Below are 18405 nucleotides of genomic sequence, written 5' to 3'. Positions count from 1 at the left end.
CCCTCCCCCTCTCTCCTCTTCTCCTTTTTGGGTAGGGGGGGCATATTACAGATGGATGTGCTTTAGCAAGCTAAAACAATGAACTTCCTTTGCAGTCTTTTTACCTACCTGGATCTGTGGATGTGAATGACAAGCTAATGGATCAGTGGAACTTGAAGCCACCACCACTTTTCCTTTGGAGCCGCCCTGACTGGACTGAGAAGCACCGGGTTATTGCTGAGAGACGTGGGCATTGATATAAGATTGCTCCTGAGGTACCACTGATGAGTACTGGTAGCATTCCTGAGGTGCGAGGGCCCTGGCCTGGACATCATGCTGATTCAAGGGGCTTCATGGTAGGAGATGGTGGAATTCCTGAGGTGTGAGGGCCCAGGCCTGGATTCCATGCTGATTCAAGGGGCTTCATGTTTGGAACTGGTAGCATTCCTACGGTGCAAGGGCCCATGCCTGGATTCCACATTGATCCAAGGGCCTACATGTTTGGGACTGGTAGCATTCCTGCGGTTCAAGGGGCCATGCCTGGATTCCATGCTGTTTCAAGTGGCTTTGGAATTGGTAGCATTCCTGCGATGCAAGGGCCCATGCCAGATTCACATGGCTTTGGAACTGGTAGCATTCCTGCGGTGCAAGGACCCACGCCTGGATTCCATGCTGATTCTAGGGGCTTCATGATTCAATCAAAACACCCTCTCCCCTACCCAAACCCTTTTCGCTGACTTAAGGAGTGCTACTTGGTTGAACAGAATGAATGGTCCAAGGTGGTACAGAGCCAGGTTCGACAGCATATTCTTGTTTTGTGTTCCTTATGTCTAAGAATTGGCCGAGGTCTCCATGGACTTTTTTGTCAGCATGGGCAGATCTCCATTAGGAAAGAGCAAGCAAGCAATGAAAACTCTGCGAGAGCTACAAGGTTGATTGCTCAACACCAACTAATCTGTGGTGGCAGCTATCCCCTGAGGCCGGATCCTTCTACGGTGGCTGTAGAGGGCAGTGAGGGTTCTAGCCGTCGGATGGACCCTGGCATGCACCCCAATGCATGGCTGGGTCCATCCAACGGCTGGGACCCTCACTGCCCTCTACTGTTGACGTGGAGGATCTGGCGGCCTATCCCCTGCCTTTGTATGGTAACCTATAGTGCACACAAGCTGGCTAGGCTGAGGATTAGTCAAGCCCAATCTTGGTAGGTCGACCTTTATAAGGAGGCAGAGCTGGCCTCTGTGCCCAACTCATCTAGGCTTGGGCTGGTCTCTTGGTCTGAGCCCTGCCCAACTTCAGACTGCCAAGCTTAGATATGACCTTTGGCTGGGTTCAGCCTATCTCAAATATGAATAGCCCTAGTTTCAATTTCATTGTTGTGGTTAAGGCAGAAGTTTTACTGGACCATCAAATCAAGAAAATTTTTCTGGTTTGTGCATGTACTTGTGCTATGAAGAAAGGTGTTCAATATCTATGGAAGGTCTAAATTGGCCCATGTGAGAACAGTGACTGCATCAAAATTTTCCTTCTGCAGTCCTTCGCAGAATGTTGAATATTCCTTTTTTTATGCTTAGAGTCGCCACTTAGGTTCAAGCCTAGGACATCTATTTATTCTTTTCAAAATATGATTCCATTTGAACTGGCCGATCGTAAGCAGTTCAGGTTATAATCCGGAGAAAGTGTTGTGCACCATGTCCTACCCAGTTAAACCAATCTTCTTAATTATTTGGTGTTTTAATAAAATGATAAATATTCTTAAGCTACACAACCAGAAAAGGAAACAAATCAAATTGTGTGCCACTTTATTAAGCCGGAAAAAGTAAGGAAACTTACAGAATTCCGGCAACACTACAAAAGTAAGGTTAGTACAAGATTCAAATTTTGAAATCTACCTAAATATGCAAGGGTCATGATCTCACCTAAATCCAACAGCACTGTAAAAAGAAGGCTAGTAGGTGCCATGGAATATACCAAAAAATATCAAAAACCCTAAAAGGAAAAGAAATCCTATAATCTACCATTTATTCTAACTATGCAATATTATACTAAAAATGCATGAAAAAGGATTTAAAAAATATTCCTAAAATGATGAAAAATCATACCTAACCTGTTTGTGTAATATGTTTGATAAATATTTGGTATTTTTATGGAAATCGGATAGTATGAAGAATGGTCAACAACCAAAATACCCCTCCAAGCACTATTAAGATAAAATACAAAAATATACTATATACTATTATATAAGTGCATGTACTCAAGTGGTTAATCTTTTCTTCTATTCAATTAAATGCAATCCAAGAACATTAGCGAAATATGACCTTAAAATTTTTTTGGTCGAAAACATTAACCCTTAAATATGGAGCCAAAATGGAACTGTTGAACTTAACGGGTTAACCTTCAAGTCCCATCCACCCAATTCTCCAACCTCTCTCAGAGCCGTCTCCCACTTTTGTATCGTTGTCTCGTCGAAGCGCATCTGATGTTCCTCAAAGGCCTTCATATATCTCCCGGTCTGGTTTCGCACATCCCTAGGTTCAACTTTGTAGAAAATGGGCACGACGATTTGATTCATTGTTCGTCTACATTCAGATATCTCGATTAGCTCATTGAGACACCATTTGCTCGAAGCATAGTTCTTCGAGAAGATAGGAATGGAGATTCTTGACTCCTGAATTGCAGCGAGTAGTTCCAGGCTAATCTTGTTTCCCTTGTGGAGTTCATCCTCGTCCCTGAAAGTTCGAATTCCAGCATAAACCAAGGCATTGTAGAGGTGATCGAAAAAACCGTGGCGAACGTCTTTGCCATGAAAGCTCAAGAACACTTCATAACTCAAACCAGAAGAGGATGAAGAAGAGCCCTCATGAGGAGCTTTCATTCTATCAAATTAATCAAATTGCCTGGTCGCCTTTCAAATGTGAATGATGTTTGTTATGTAAATCTTTGGTACAAGAAGAAAAATTCCCAAAAAGTTAGTGGCGAAGAGGTACCTGTGCTCCGGCTCCGGGAACACGTTCCTCTATCACTTTCGCTAAACATGCCCATCAGGAGACTTTTTCTTTCTTTTGTCTACTAAAGTCTTTCTCTCTCTCTCTCTCTCTCTCTCTCTCTCTCTCTCTCTCTCTCTCTCTCGTCAGTTTTCCTCCAGTTCGTTGAAAGACTTCTCGCAAAAAGGTCGAGAGCTTTCGTAAAAGCGCGTCCGTCCACGAAGAATCATCATCGCTTTCTACCAAGAAAAAGAAAATCTCGCTCCTACAGTCTATTTCTTTTAAGTGATAATATGATGTTTACATTCTACGAAAAAAATAAAGATAATTAATATGATGTTTACATTCCAGGGAAAGAAAAGATTCTCTGCCAGAGGAGGTTTAGGTTTACGTCTAAGATATGGGTGACCTCTTCCGTGCCCACTGCGCATCGCACGGCTAGCAACACAGGGTGCACATCCCTGGCTGTCGGATGCACATTGGTTGTATTGGGTAATCAGATCTTTTAAGTGCACTAGTGTAATCATTGCGCATCTGACGGCCAGGGATGTGTACTACCAGCCATTTGACGTGCATTAGGTGTAATGAAGCACTAGAAAGGATCCGGGTCCCTAGTCCCACCCAAATCTAACATGAACGGATAAAATCGGCCACGATGGATAATTACACATTTGAAATGAAGCCGAGATAAGGTGAAATTTGGATAAAAATCAAGCCGTAATAATTTGATAAGAATTTGAAATTAGTCCAAAAACATAACAAAACACAATAACAAGCCGATAAAATAAATCTCCCCTATTCCTTTTTTCCCATATATGAGAAGAAGAAGCATGAAAGGCAGCATAGCCTCTGTGCCTATACACATGGGGGCGAAATGACCAGCCCCACTCTTCATAAAAATGGAAAATGACATCTATATGGATGCTTCCCTGTGCACTCTCATTAGGCATCGGGCACACGCAAGAACCACACTCTCCACATGAAGCACTTCCCAAAAAGGACTCTGTCCATGAATGTAAGACCTGTGCCTAAACACAAAGGGGGCAAAATGACCACCCACCCCCATGAAAGGTGGAAATACCTTCTGAGTGCGCTCCTATTGGCCCATGCGTTAGTGCAGGAGCCATGTTCCCAAACAGAGAACTCTTTTCCATATATATATGATAATAAAACACTATCTAACAATGCATGTACATGCTAATGGGCGTGACCAAAGGGACACACAAACATCTTCAATATGGTCATTTCGCAACCATTGTGTATAGGATGATGAAGTACCATACATGAAGAATAGGGGATCTTTTAAATGCATTACGACCATGTTTCCTTGAAGCTACTCAAGACATTTTTGACAGAATCTCTCTCCTTACAAAAAGTGGGTGTGAAGTTGTGAAACAATGGACAATTTCTCGTTTCTCTGTCTTCAGAAAAAGCAGGTAGGTCTTGTCTTCAGCTTTGAGAAGCCATTGTCACCAACTAATAATAACAAAGAGAAAAAATCAGGAGCACAAGGGAGCGCAATGTCCGATGGCCGACTTTTTTCTTTGCTCTTTTTCTTCTCATGCCTTTCTCAACGACTTCCACTCCAACTTGTGCTCAACCTCCGATGAGCGACTTTTTTCTTTGTCCCTTTCTTTTTATGCGTTTTTTCAACAACTTTGATCCTAAGCAAACCACAATTTTACTAAAATAATTAATTCATCATTCTCCACATGTCCATCGACTACGACCAATATATTGAAAATAAAAACATGAAATTAAAAACTCTATTAGACTTGTATTCAATGTCCGATGATCGACTTTTTTCTTTGCCCCTTTTCTTCTTATGCCTTTTTCAACAACTTTGACTCCAAGCAAACCACAATTTCACCAAAATAATTAATTCATCATTCTCTACATGTCCATCGACTATAGCCAATATATAGAAAATAAAGACATGAAATTAGAAAATTTACTAGCATAGTATCTAGCCTAAACTAGGTAATAACCATAAAATGAAATTAATGCAAATGAAATAAATCCTAACTCCTATATTCAAATCTGGAAAATAAAAAGCACGAAATAAAATACTAAGTAACAATTAATTTTATTTCCAACTCTTATTAGACCAAAACCATGGGCTAAACCGGTTCTTTTTGGCTCTTGGCTTCCAAAGTTGGTCATGCTAGTTCGACTAGGTAAGGGTAGCCTTATCTGCATCAAGTTGTTGCAATTTATATACAAATGTCAAACCGTGTGAAGGATACTATAGACATCGAAGAATTAATCTGACTGATCTTGAGATCTAAAGACCTAGAGAGATAAAGAGTGTACTGAACTCAACTTGACTAAGCCTTTTCCTAACTAAATGGTCACTCAAACAGCTATTTTTTTTTACATTTCACCTTGTTAAAATCCATGTTTGTGATCAATCCAAAGCTATTCATATCATTTATACCTACCTCTTCCCAAGTAAAGTTTGGTCTACTCATTGGTCTTTTCACCCATTTAATTTGCATCATGTGTCTCCTCCTTAATGGTGCACAGTGCACTCAAGGAGCCCGTTGCAAATGCCCATACCTCATCAAATGTCTATCCAAGTTTTATTCCATTAAAGCCACTTCCTTATCATCTTGATTTTTTTTTTTTCATTTCTTATTGCCTTTTTGGTTCTTCCACTCATCCTTCAATGTCCTTATTAAAATTACAATTATTTTGTTTATATGTTCTTGTCCAACATTCAGTTTCATACAACATTTATGGCCTTATAGTTGTCCTGCTGAATTTTCCTGTGAGATTGAATGTCGAAAAGAGAAAAAGAAAAAGAAGGAAAGGAACTTTTTGTTGTAGTTGTTTTAGTTGTAGAAAAGGGGAATAAAATCTAACCACTCACCTATATTCTCTTTAATAATAAACAAAATGATGGATACATCGCTGATGGAAAGGATAATGTGGATACTCTTGAGGTAACCTACTCGAGAGTCAAGGCCAGACTCCGGAGCATGAGCCGTTGATGGCTGAAATTACTGTAATAAAATTCAAGTAAATGATGACATGATGGCAGGAGAACCACTGAGTTGTTGAGAGCAAACCGTTGATACCGGTTATTCGTTTATTAAATGATTTTATATAATGAAATCAAAATTAAATTATTAATTGAACGGTTAAATTTTTCCTCTATGGTTTCATAGAAACAAAAATCCTAGTCTCATAAAATAGAAATTAGAAACTATTGCTGCATATTCCTGTCTCCACGTGACCTGGAAGTCACAGATGAAGAACTAACCCCGGAGCCAATCTCTAGAAAATGCTATCCCAATCTCAAATCATAATTGGTGAAGAGAAAGGAAAGATCACTCTTGAGCTCTGAGGATTCTACCTTCTTTCTTTACTTGGGTCCTCCGTATATTACGTCTCCTCCCTTCTTTCATTGGCCCGAGAGTCCTTTTCCTATGCGATGCTCCGCTCATGTGAAACTTTGCCTTCATTGGGGCTGAAGTGGCTAATTTGATGACATGGCAGATTTTACCTATGCACGCCGAGATCCTAACGGTTGGCGGATTTCTTCTCATGCACGCTGAGATCCTAACTATTAACCTGTGGTTACTTCTTAGTCAAGTAACCGATGTTCTAATGACTAACTCAACCATGGTTAGCCATTGGACCAACCCAACTATGACCATGGTTAACCTAAAGGGTTATTGACCAGTTTACCCTGATGGGGTTAGTCTCTTCTAGGATTAGGTGCAGTTACGTATGTCCTTGTTGACACTAGTAAGATGTGAGTCTATTCGTTTGTTTGTATGGTTGTATGTTCTTCTGATTCTCTTTCTCCCTTGCTCGTGTGGGGTCTTGGTCTTAGGGTCATGGGCACGTGCCTGCTCTCATTGGTCGGTTGTGTCCATTTCCATCTGTTCGTCTGATTGTCTGTTTGGTTCTTTCTGTTTTTTGGCTTAAGCAAACGACACATGTCCCTAGAGAATCCAAGGGTTGTGGTTGCTTCTCCAAAAAAACCACCCAACTAGGTACAATCTATACCCGATAGACCTGTGGTCATTTTCTCATATAGCTTTGGCCCTTTGGCAAGCTTTTTTTTTTCTTTTTTTATAGATAGGGAGGGAAGTAGGTAACAACTATGAGATTCAAACTCGAGACCTCATAGTGAGCATGAGTTTTTTGCACACCATAGCTCACCAACTGCACTAAGCAATTATTGTTGCTTTGGGCAGGGAGTCAGACCCCAGGGACAGTGATGGCTGGGTGACCTGTTTCCATTTTTATTTATTATTATTTTTTTTTTTAAGAAAACATGTAATAAAATAAGAGTAATTACTCGCCATGTACGCGAAGCTTATCCATACTCATCATTCTCATGTTATAAAAGCTCTCCCCGTTGGCCGTTACTCTTCAACCCACTGCAGGTAACCATAAAAATGGCTTTCTGCAACCTAGAGTACTGGAATCCCTCTCCTTCCATCGCCCATTCTTCTTGTTATTCACTTTGCTCCTTTCTTCTTCGTATTCACAAGCCTTGAGTGTAAGATTTCCAATTAAGTGGGCTAGCATAGTCAAAGATTTGTTTTCAAAACCGGTTTAGTGGTGTTGACTACAGATGGAGTAAGCAGAAATAATACAATATATTTGGTGAGTGATCTCTATGGAGATATTGGATTCTATTAGCACACCTTAATGGTATGAAATATTTATTACTATATGTGGACCTAAGGTATTGTTTCCTTAATTTTATTGCAGGGTTGGTCCCTACCCTCATCCTTATATATAGTTATCACTGACTCATTAAGTGATGCTAATTTACCAAAAAAAACAAAAAAACAAAAGGGAAAGAGGTAGACCAAACCAACATTGATCGTGTTGTACAAGGAGCATACGAAAGAGATTTGAGGAGTTATTATTCTTCATGGATTTAAGTACGTTGTTATTATCTACGCAATAATTGTATTGCATGCTTATCTGAAATTCTGCAGATAGATTAGATCACTTATCTGACAAGCTAAATGAGATTAGGAACAATGAGAAGACCAGAAAATATGAAGATCCACTTGGACTTCTCACCGCAGAGTGTTGACTGGATCAAACATTAGTCCCTAGACCTTGATCAAACACAAGGAGCAGCCATAGAAGCCAGCGGTAGCAGCAAACAAGAGTTTTTTTGTCAAACATAAATCGTGGGCTATAGTGTGTGCTCTCCTATATTTAAAATAATGATGGGGAGTGTTTACAAATAATAGTAACTCAAAGTTACTAAAACTGAATTAACAAAACTACTAACATGTAGTTACTAAAAAACTGAAATTGTAAACTAATGAAAATGAAACTAAATATAGACTGGAATTAGAAATTAATATTGGACCAAAACTAGAAGCTAAAATTAGAAACTAAATCCCCATTAATACCCAAACTCTGGGCTAGGAAACAACCTTGGTCGACCACCAAGTCGACCTCAGCCACTATGGTGGTGGTCGACCCTCTTCTTCTTTCTAGTATATGTCTTCAATTCTGCATCAAAGGCTATACCTGGATCGCTTGTTCTAGGGGATCTGATTTCAGTTGAGATTATAGTCCTATGGTGTGTGCTGGCAGTTATCCCCTCTGCCTTTGTATGGTAGCCTATAGTGCACATCAGATAGACTTAAGCTGAGGATTACTCTTTTAAGTCCAATCCTGGTAGGTTGGCCTTTATAAGGAGGCCGAACTCTCAAGACTGGAGCTAGCCTCAAGGCCTAACTCATCTGGGTTTTGGGCTGGTCTCTTAGAGCTGAGTCCTGTCCAGCTTCAGATTGCCAAGCTTAGACATGACATTTGGCTGGGTTCAGCCGATCTAAAATATGACAATCCCAAGTTTTCCTTTCACTGTTCAAATACTTGTCCTTATTTTCCCAGCTAAGCTATGAGAGGGGTGGGGATGTGATGCGACTAGCCCAAGCATTACAAGCCCAACCCGTTTGCCTTATGGACTGGGCTTATAAACTGTGGAATATTAGTTAAAAAAAAAAAAAAAAAACTAATTTTCTCAATTTCTATATGAGCTTAGCCAAAAACCAAATGGTAAGTGAATTATTCTATTTCTAAGCCTGGGTAACAGCAAAAAAATTTCCATTTAAAAAATACTCTACCTTTAAGGAGGGGATCTCTCTCTCTCTCTCTCTCTCTCTCTTTCTTGTTCATGCTCTTGTTCATGCTCTTTAGAATGTATTCTAAAGCGAGAAAATAAAGAAGACGTTCTAGACCAGAATCTATTATGAAAATGCATATCAAACACAGCCTTAATCTATGCCATTGAGGCAGTAAAGATGCAAAAATATTGTTTCTTCTCATACGTTGTGCATTCCTAACCAAAACATCAACTACCAGCCCATCTCTAAATTCTATATTAGCACCAACCAAGAGAGATGATGAGTTTAATATGACTTCACAGAAAGAGCACAACCAGATATTTCTCCTCCTTTCTGCCCCTCTGGACATTTATACTGCCCCGTCCTCGTTGCTTCAATCTAGTTTTAGTTTCACATTTACAAAAAAGAAAAAAAAATTTGTCCAAAAATCACAGAATTAATGGCGATGACGGCCAGCGCGAGGAGTAGCAGTGGAATATTGGAAAATTTGGGGGGTTTCTTCAGAAAATTCTTCTTCCGAATACTCTCCGTGGGTCCCATCCCAACACACGTCGCCTTCATTATGGACGGCAACCGCAGGTAAGGCTGCCAATTTAGAACCAAATCCGAATCGGAATCCGAATCCGAATCCGGCTATTTAAACTTTTTTGATTCGGTTCGGATTGATTAGCATCAAATCGAATCGAATCAAAATAAATTGGTTCGATTTTGGTTTCAAAACATGAAATCTTTTCATAGTTCGATTACGGTTTATTAGCATCAAACCGAGTTTAACCAAATAATTTATATTCATTTCTAATGTTTTAATCAATGTGGATGATAAATTCTAGGTGAAAAGATCCTCACGTGTTAGCATAAAATCGAAATTGCACTCCTTCACCCAGACTACTATAGTACACCTCTATAAAATGTCCTAAATACCCATTATATGACAAGTTTTCTATAATACCCCTTCCAACACCTGAAACTACATACGGACATCGAGAGGGAACCCTCCACCTAGATTTTTTTTTTTTTTTTAATATATTGAAAGTTTTCGATGGATTATGACCCTAACAAGTAAAAGTTTGCCCAATCACCTAAAATATGATGGATATAGTATCGATATCAGTTATCTCAAAAACTGATTTGATATCAATACGGATCAACATGTATCTACTTGGATCAGACAGGTTTGCCTTTGAATTTCCTAAAAATTCAAAATTTTTAACATTTTTACCTTTGGTTCATACTGTTTCACTGATATGGTATCGATCAGGTATCAAGAATCGATGGTTAACAATACTGATATGGGCAATCCAATATCCATACCTAAAGGCTAAAATCATGCAAATATGGCTCAAATTGAATACAGAATGGGTTAAAACCGACTAAAAAAATTGATCCAAAAGTCAAACCGTTCAGTTCGATTCGATTTGATTTCCATATATTGTATCTTGAACCGAACCAATTGACTCCTCTATACTCCTCTCAGGTATGCAAAGAAGCAGAATCTGAGTCTGGAGGCAGGTTACAGAGCTGGAACCTTATCACTCATCTCCATCCTCAAGTACTGCTACGAGCTACGCATCCACTACGTCTCCATTTATGCCTTCAGCATCGACAATTTCAGACGTCGTCCCCATGAAGTGAAGCTAGTAATGGATCTCCTACAGGAGAAGCTTCAAGCTATACTTGATGATCAAACCATCCTCCACAGTTATGGCATAAGGGTTCTTTTCATAGGAGATTTAAAGCTTCTCAATGACTCACTTCGAGTTCTTGCAGAAGAAGTTGAGTCAGCTACTGCTAATAACAACAATTTCGTATTCAATATCTGTATTTCTTATACCTCTACTAATGAGATTGTTAGAGCTGTTTATGAATGTTGTAGAGAGAAGAAGGTTATGGAAAATGACCCAATTGATTATAATGTGAGTGTTGAAGATTTAGAGAAGCATATGGATATGGGTATATGTCCTGAACCAGATATCTTGATCAGGACTTCTGGAGAAGCTCGGCTTAGTAATTTTTTCTTGTGGCAGACTACTTACTGTTACTTGTATTCTCCGGCAGCACTTTGGCCGGAGATCTCTTTACGGCATCTGGTTTGGGCTGTCTTGAACTTCCAGAGGATTCATCCTTATTTAGAGAATCAAAAGAAGAAGCAGATGAAGAAGATGAAGATGGAGAAAGAAGAATAATGTTGTAAATAGTTATTTAGTTCTTGTATTAGTAAGAGAGTTCCATGTTAGGGTTAATGATGTAGTGAGTGTCCTCCATGGTTAGTAATGGTAGGGGTTTTAGTCCCACATTACACCTTGTGGAGGCCGTGGCCTAAAGTTGGAAGAGCTGATTCAATGGATGCATTCCATGACGAAGAATAAGAGGGGTTTTAGTTCCGTGATGGAGTAATGACTTGGGAAGGGACAATAACAACTGCCTAGCACAGTTGATGAATTGTGGTCTTTTGAGTCTAGCAATATAATACACTACACTTGCCGATATAAATTATTTCCCTTTTTTTTTTTTTTTTTTTGGAGCATTATATATTATTATAAGAAAAAAAATTAATAAAAAAAAACCCAACCTAACTTTTGACTTTATTTTTGAGACTAGGGGTCTGGTCCAAATGTGTGAAATCACCTGCCAAGTTGACAAGTGGCCGGCGGACTTCGGTTTGAACTGAGTATTATGTATTATCTAATATTCTAATCCCAACCCAAATTACAATCCGTGATTACCGGGTCACTGCATTCAGTATGATAGTGACTAAGTTGACCGTTGACCACATGACTTAACAGAAACTTACAAACCAAATGTGACCCATTCAACAATTAAGCTTAAAGATTCAACTCCAACCTAGATAATGAAGAGTTTCCTTATTATTTAGGAAAACTTATAATGCCACACCCCAGAATGCCATTATTAAAAAAAGATCAATGCTGCTGTAAAGATTGGGGGGAGGGGGTTGGTTTATGGTTGTGAATCAGGGTTTCAAAGTATTGACATTATGCCCTTTAACAGCAGAAGTTATCATCTTCAGAGTCCCAGTTTTAATCCAGAAAGTTTTTGTTTGGAACAAACATCTGTTCAAGAAAGAAATGTTCAAAAAATAATCTCCCTTTCTGATATTGGTTATCTAATACAATTAATTTGACTACCACAATCCATCACATAGGCACAAGTACAAGACCATGTATATTAACTACAAAAAGTAACACTTGAGAAAAAAAAATTGGGATCCTTCTAATATTAGGAAACAATTACACAGATGAATGCATTCGTGGGAAGTTGGAGACGAAGACGAAGTCATCTCACGCTCACATGCATACGACCTCCTCTGCCAATGCCATCGTGCTTCGGGTGAAGCGGGGAACGATGCTGCTGTTGAGTGTGCTGACCATGGTGATGAGCAGTAGGATGTTCAGAACTGGTTCTTGAATCTGGCTTGGCTTTCAACTTAATGGCTTCAATCTGTTCCAATTTCTCCACAACTTCTTTCATGGATGGACGGCTTTTAGGATCAGTTTCAAGACAATGCAGACTCAATTTCCCAGCTAGTAATGCACCTTTTATGGGATAAAGGTCTTCCATCCGAGCATCCATTATAGTTTTTAACTTTCTTCTGTCAGTTAAATTTGGCTTTGCCCAGTCTACCAAATTATGCTGCCCACTAGGACGGTTTGGGTCAAGTGCTCGTAGCCCCGTTAGCATCTCAAGAAGAACCACTCCGAAGCCATAAACGTCACTCTTAACATAAAGATGGCCTGTTCAATAAGCGCATGTGTATGTTTTTCGTTTAGCTCAAATGCATTTCGGCTAATTGAAAACATATCGTAACATTACAGCTTCATAGTATGCAATGAAAAGTAATAGATTTCTACAGTAACTTATTTCTTTCCCTAATTTAGGTAGTTTATGCTCAAATCTACAAGAAGGGGATAACTAGATGGATCAGCAAAGCTTGAATTCAAGCTTTTCTTGTATGTCAAGAAGAATGGCATTACTTTGGAAACTATCTTTACCTAATAGACCAAGCAATTAACCCATCTAGCCACAGATAAAATCAAGCAGGCTGAGACAGAGATGTGCTCCATTTTCATTTCATTAACCACATGAATTAAGCATATGCCTAAGATTAAAGAGTCTTAAAGCCAGAAAATTTAATATTGTCGCTCACAAAGATTTTAAACTTGGAGCTGGTTTGGTCGAGTTCTTTCAGCCTATCCCATTATGAATTATGTTACAATTTAGGCTATGTTCATCCAATGGGTGGCTGGCCAACAGCATGTCTTATAGACTGGTTTATCAGTCTATGTGGAGGAAAGCATAGCAGGACAGGGAAAAAGAGGATCTGAAGATGAGTCATGGAACTACCTGTGGCAACATACTCAGGTGCAGCATATCCGTAGGTGCCCATAATTCGTGTTGTCACATGTGATTCACCTCCTGAGGGCCCAAATTTCGCCAACCCGAAATCTGATATTTTTGCATCATAATTCTGCACAGAAACAAAAAATGATAAAAATCACAGTTAAAAGACTGTTCTAATTCATAAGTAAAATTGCCACCACTATCTAATAGTTAAACAGGTTTTGAAGCACAAGGTTTTACCCCATCGAGTAGTATATTGGAGGCCTTGAAGTCTCTATAAATGACTTGCCTATCCGAGGCATGCAAGAAAGCCAGTCCTCGAGCAGCCCCTAATGCTATCTTGAGCCGTATAGTCCAAGAAAGTGGCTGAACAGCCGAACACCCTGCATCAGAATAGCATACCATTAAGTTAGCCTAGAGGGATAGCTTTGCTTGCAAAGGAATTCTCCCTAAATGTAAGCTTGGATTTAACAGGTCCCTAGCAACCAACTTTGGATCTTTGATCAAAGAATAGTCCAAAAGCCTATCTCGATTCTGAATCAATAAATAAAGATAATGTGAATCAGAAGAGAGCTTAGGATTAGGAAGGACTTCTTACTTCTGAAAAGATGGTTCTCCAAGCTTCCTTTCTGCATGAACTCATAAACAAGTAAGAGTTCTTTATCCTCTATACAGTAACCCAGGAGCTTTACAAGGTTGGGATGAGAAAGGCCCCCCAGGAAATTCACTTCTGACTGAACCAAATTCGAAGTATACCAAATCAATATAGGGAATCAAATCAGTCTCCAAATAAAAAATAACAATGAAATCCAATTTTAATCTCTTCTTTGCTGCCACTGCCATATGCCAACTAAAACTTCTAATAGTAACAATGGTGAAATTAACCAACCAACCAGCAACAGACATTCAAACTGGATTGATGCTGTAAGATTGTTATTGCCAACAAAATGTAGAACAGACCTATAAAGCATTAAAAGGATTTTGATCTTTCTTTTGGGAAGCCATGTAATATCACAAGGAAAAAGAGCCAAGTGCCTTGAGATCAAAACATAAACCCTCAAAACCACAAGGTTCTTTCTTTTTCTAAAGAAAATAACCAAGTCAAAAGGTGAAAGCTACACATCAGACCAAAAACCATACAAAATCACTAGGAAAAAAGAAAGCAAAAGGTGCAAAAATTCATTAGTATGTAACACCTTCATAAACGAATCTTTCCCTTTGATTTCTCAGTTTCATTTTTATTTAACATTTGTTTTCTCCAAATGAATACTGTTTAATTTTACCAAGTGATGGGCCAACAGTACATTCATCCTAATCCGACTATAATTAGGTGCGGTTCGATGTGTGTTCTTTCGTTTTTAATCTTTTCTCCTCATTATCTATGTCAAAGGGAAATTAAGACACGATTTTCTAAGTAAAATCCACCAATCTGTGTCTAGGAGGTCAAGGTCTTATCATTGATGATGGGCTGCTGCCACCTTTGTTGATTATCTAAACACCAAACTACCTATTATACATAATCTGAGGGCGTAATAAACCATAAGCAAAAGGAAATAAACTTTAAAAAGTAAAACAAACAGGAATAGAGAGAATGAATCTGAACTTTGAATCCATGAAAAAAGTGTTTGTTAGATAGCTACATGGAAAAGGGGAAAAGGATCTCTGAGCCGATAGGCCAATATTCTCTCTCCTCTTGACATTCTCGCTCCTCTCCGCCTCCTATCGATGACTCTCCCATCCTCGCTATGGCTGGTTCCCCACCCCACCAGCTCAGAGATCACTCTAAAAAATTATATCATATTCATCATTTCATTGAAGGAAAGTGATTCTTAATTAACTAATTAAATAATTAGTGGCGTGGCAAGTTGCAACCATTAAACTAAACAAAGTAATAAAATCCAACTAAGCCCATCTCATCAACAATAATAAATATGCAAATTAAATTAATTTTTAAGATAAGAACATCATATTAATTTCTAATTAGAACAGGAAATTAAATGAAAAAATCTGCAATGGAGGATAGAGCTACAGGGAGAGGATTAAAGATTTAAGTTTCTAAAAGTGATGAACAAATAAGGATTACCCGCCATTCTTCCAATCCTTGCATGCTTTCTGGATTCAATTTCTTTACAGCCACGACCATACCACTACCGATCTTCGAAGGCGTATAGGTCTTCTCATCAAGCCAACCCTTGAAGACCCTACCGAAACCACCCTCTCCAAGCATAGAATCAGGTTTGAAGTTTCTGGTGGCTGACTTGAGCTCAGAGAAGCTGAAAACCCTCAAGTTTGGTGTGGGCAAGATGTGACCATTAGGGAAAGACTCATCGACGCTGCTTCCACACGCCGAGAATCGACTTTGAGTAGCGGTGCTGCTCGAAAACCCACTATCGTTGCCGCTGTCATTGTTTGATGTAACTGTTGGGAAGACTAGAACAGAGATTTCCTGTGAGATTCACTAAAAAAAGCCGCTATTTTTTCAAAAGAATCCATTTGGAACAGAGGAATCAGAATTTCAGAAGTACAATGGAATGCAGAGACAAAATTAACAATCATAACATTCTACCAAAGATTCTAAAAGGTACAATCAAACAAACAAACAAACAAAAACAAAAAAAAGAAGGAAATTTGCCCAGTATAGAATTGGAATCGAAAAAACTGGGGGAACCCATCTTAGGAAACATAGTAAAGGGGGCTTAAAAGTTTTCAACACAACAAATTCAACTTTTTTTTTCTAATTTTTTGGGGGTGGGGAATGAGCTTACAAGGAGTAGAAGGTCTGATTGTACTTGGGCTGCGATTATTAACCTGAACTTGAGCACCCCAGCAATTTCCCATATCGATACTCTTTTCCCCTTTGAGAGGGGGAGGGGGGGGGGGGGGGGGGGGGAGAGGGAGAGAGCCACAAAGACAGATAAGGAGAGATAATGGAAAGAGTGGGAGAAGGAGAAGAACTGAAGAAGGTGAAGGGAACAAAATAAAGCGTAGACTGTCTTCTTATTGATGAGTCTTCGTTCTGAATTACGTTTTCTCAGCTCCTTTAGCCCTTTTTACTATTTCCGTGGTTCATTTAAGATTAAAAAATAACATTTTATAGAATTTATAATTTCCCATATGGGTTTTCCAGTCAACGCCCAAAGAACGGTGACAAAGTCCCCAAGCGAGTGTTCAAGAAGACAACCTCGCACCTACCTCTCGCACCTCTCTCTCTCTCTCTCTCTCTCTCTCTCTCTCTCTCTCTCTGTCTTTCTCTCTCTCTCTCATTAGTCTCATAGGCATTTTTTCAAATACTTTTTACGCAAAATGCATTAACTAGCCTTAAAGTGAAGAAGAGATTAATCAAAAAAACAAAAGTCTAAAGCCTGACCTCTTCTGCAAATTTCCATCTTCAAGTCCTCTGACCCCTGAGGAGTAAAAAGACAGGAAAAAAAAATACATGTCAAGACTCACGTCATCTGTCATCTGACCGTCAATCTGAGTGTCCAATGTTAATTGGGTTTTTGTTTCTCTGGATGACTCAGTCGCTGACTCGTTAAGTTGTCAAGTGGGAACCCTTTTTATTTATTTATTTGGGGTAACAAGTTTTCTAAATACTCCAAAAAGGTCCTATGCTATTTTTTCGACTTTAGCCCGTGATTCTTCTAGTTCGGTAGGCCTGTGTAGATTGTTCAGTCAGCTGCGTTGAGATTGTCTCGTTTCAGCTTCGACTTTCGCAGCTGTTGTTCCAGTTCTTGCCTCGCTTCTATGGTTACTGTTTTAACCTCATTGATCCTAATAGTTTATTTTCAACCATCTCTGTTAGTGTTTCTTTTCTAGATTTTTCATCCTTTTTTGCTCTTCTTTTATATTCTTGGTTGCCAGGAGTAAATGGAGGAATTCTTAAAATCGCTTTCATTCTCATATAATTAAATCTTGTATAGTGATTTCGAACACAAAAGATCACAATCCGATCCTTTTCACTATAAGGTTGGGTTTCAGCCAAGAGTGGCATCATTCTCGGGCCTTCATTTCGTGGTCGAGAGTCAACCTTTCAGAACAAAACATTTTCTTCTTTGTGCAGTAGATTATAAATATATATATATATATATATATATTTAATAAAAAGTAGACTATTAAAATGGAAGCCGAATTTCTAATAAAGTGGGCCCCGTTTAGATAACGGTGGCTCCCCAAAAACTTCTTGACATCATTAGTCAACTATCTTATAAGCCATCTTCATAGCCACTGTCACAGCTTCTGTCACAGGCCAGATTATGAATGAAAGAAAATTAAATTACCTTGCAAGGTGGATCGTATCAGATGAGATTGAATTTTTTATACATATGTTTATTACATGTGAGGATTCAGCACTTGTTTTATTTTCTGTCATTTTATAGAATGGGAAGCTATGAAAACAAAAAAGAATAAATATTAGTAGATCCTCAAATATACCTCAAGGTGAACATATGTGCAGAGGATCCATTCCCATGGTAGACTTTGAAATATATATATATATATATATATGGAAAAATGTTGTATATATATATATGAGGAATGTCTGTTATACTTCAAACAAATAAATGTTTTTTTTTTTTTTTGCAAATCTGTTCATAAGGTAGAATTTGTCAATCTTCAAAGGGCAAAATGATTTTATAATGGATAAGAGCTCCTCTGGAAAGGAAGAGGCCTAAAAATCCAACCTTAAGTAGCCTGCATCTTCCTAGATCATGAACATGAGAACCATCCACCCAAAAAAATACATAAAAAATTGAGAGCTATCATTTAAAAAATGAAAAGAAAAGCATAAAAAACTAAAGAAGACATTGCATATTTCTAATGACAACTGAAACCTTGAGTAGGCCAGGGGATGCGTTAATTCATCCATGAAATCAACCCACTAGTCGCAACACTCCTAATTTGTAGGTTTTGTTTTTGTTTTGTTTTGTTGTTTTTTTTTTTTAAAGGGGGTTTGATGTTTAGTAAGTCACATGAATATT

The 18405-nt window shown here is 38.7% G+C and overlaps 3 protein-coding genes and 1 pseudogene across 6 annotated transcripts; 2 read left to right on the top strand and 2 right to left on the bottom strand.

Moving 5' to 3' along the window:
* LOC122064991 overlaps positions 1 to 1448 on the top strand; it is a 19094-nt pseudogene extending 17646 nt beyond the window's left edge.
* Positions 1449 to 2227: 779 nt separating this feature from the next.
* Positions 2228 to 3241, bottom strand: LOC122064988 (TMV resistance protein N-like). Of its 2 annotated transcripts, none has more exons than XM_042628784.1 (2): positions 2964 to 3241; positions 2228 to 2881 (listed from the first exon to the last, which is right to left on the bottom strand). In XM_042628784.1, exon 2 carries the CDS (start codon positions 2849 to 2851, stop codon positions 2327 to 2329), a length of 525 nt encoding a protein of 174 aa, XP_042484718.1. In that variant the 5' UTR covers positions 2852 to 2881; positions 2964 to 3241; the 3' UTR covers positions 2228 to 2326. The 2 variants fall into 2 exon arrangements, with proteins under 2 accessions (XP_042484718.1, XP_042484719.1); XM_042628785.1 differs by having other exon boundaries at positions 2228 to 2873.
* A 6271-nt stretch (positions 3242 to 9512) lies between these two features.
* Positions 9513 to 11559, top strand: LOC122064989 (dehydrodolichyl diphosphate synthase 6-like). The gene is made up of 2 exons (XM_042628786.1): positions 9513 to 9652; positions 10548 to 11559. Exons 1-2 carry the CDS (start codon positions 9513 to 9515, stop codon positions 11254 to 11256), a joined length of 849 nt encoding a protein of 282 aa, XP_042484720.1. The 3' UTR covers positions 11257 to 11559.
* A 600-nt stretch (positions 11560 to 12159) lies between these two features.
* LOC122064986 (probable serine/threonine-protein kinase PIX13) lies at positions 12160 to 16995 on the bottom strand. 3 transcript variants are annotated; one of them, XM_042628783.1, is made up of 6 exons: positions 16797 to 16995; positions 15513 to 15859; positions 14028 to 14163; positions 13670 to 13812; positions 13433 to 13556; positions 12160 to 12822 (listed from the first exon to the last, which is right to left on the bottom strand). In XM_042628783.1, the coding sequence occupies exons 1-6, from the start codon at positions 16813 to 16815 to the stop codon at positions 12365 to 12367; spliced, it is 1227 nt and encodes a 408-aa protein (XP_042484717.1). In that variant the 5' UTR covers positions 16816 to 16995; the 3' UTR covers positions 12160 to 12364. The 3 variants fall into 3 exon arrangements, with proteins under 3 accessions (XP_042484717.1, XP_042484716.1, XP_042484715.1); XM_042628782.1 differs by lacking the exon at positions 16797 to 16995 and adding an exon at positions 16195 to 16462 and having other exon boundaries at positions 15513 to 15847; XM_042628781.1 differs by lacking the exon at positions 16797 to 16995 and adding an exon at positions 16195 to 16461.
* Positions 16996 to 18405: the final 1410 nt, after the last annotated feature.

The sequence above is a fragment of the Macadamia integrifolia genome, unplaced genomic scaffold (assembly GCF_013358625.1).
Source record: "Macadamia integrifolia cultivar HAES 741 unplaced genomic scaffold, SCU_Mint_v3 scaffold1845, whole genome shotgun sequence".
NCBI lineage: Eukaryota > Viridiplantae > Streptophyta > Magnoliopsida > Proteales > Proteaceae > Macadamia > Macadamia integrifolia.
Note: the sequence above shows the minus strand (reverse complement) of the source record. Positions and strands in the feature narration are given on the sequence as shown.

What these genes read in the sequence shown, in the direction of transcription:
- LOC122064988 (XM_042628784.1), bottom strand. Translation starts at nt 2,851, where the DNA reads ATGAAAGCTCCTCATGAGGGCTCTTCTTCATCCTCTTCTGGTTTGAGT.
- LOC122064989 (XM_042628786.1), top strand. Translation starts at nt 9,513, where the DNA reads ATGGCGATGACGGCCAGCGCGAGGAGTAGCAGTGGAATATTGGAAAAT. An exon ending in ATTATGGACGGCAACCGCAG is followed by an intron (nt 9,653 to 10,547) that starts GTAAGGCTGCCA and finishes TACTCCTCTCAG; the next exon opens with GTATGCAAAGAAGCAGAATC.
- LOC122064986 (XM_042628781.1), bottom strand. Translation starts at nt 16,267, where the DNA reads ATGGGAAATTGCTGGGGTGCTCAAGTTCAGGTTAATAATCGCAGCCCA. An exon ending in AAGGATTGGAAGAATGGCGG is followed by an intron (nt 14,164 to 15,512) that starts GTAATCCTTATT and finishes AATTTGGTTCAG; the next exon opens with TCAGAAGTGAATTTCCTGGG. An exon ending in ACCTGAGTATGTTGCCACAG is followed by an intron (nt 12,823 to 13,432) that starts GTAGTTCCATGA and finishes CTTATTGAACAG; the next exon opens with GCCATCTTTATGTTAAGAGT.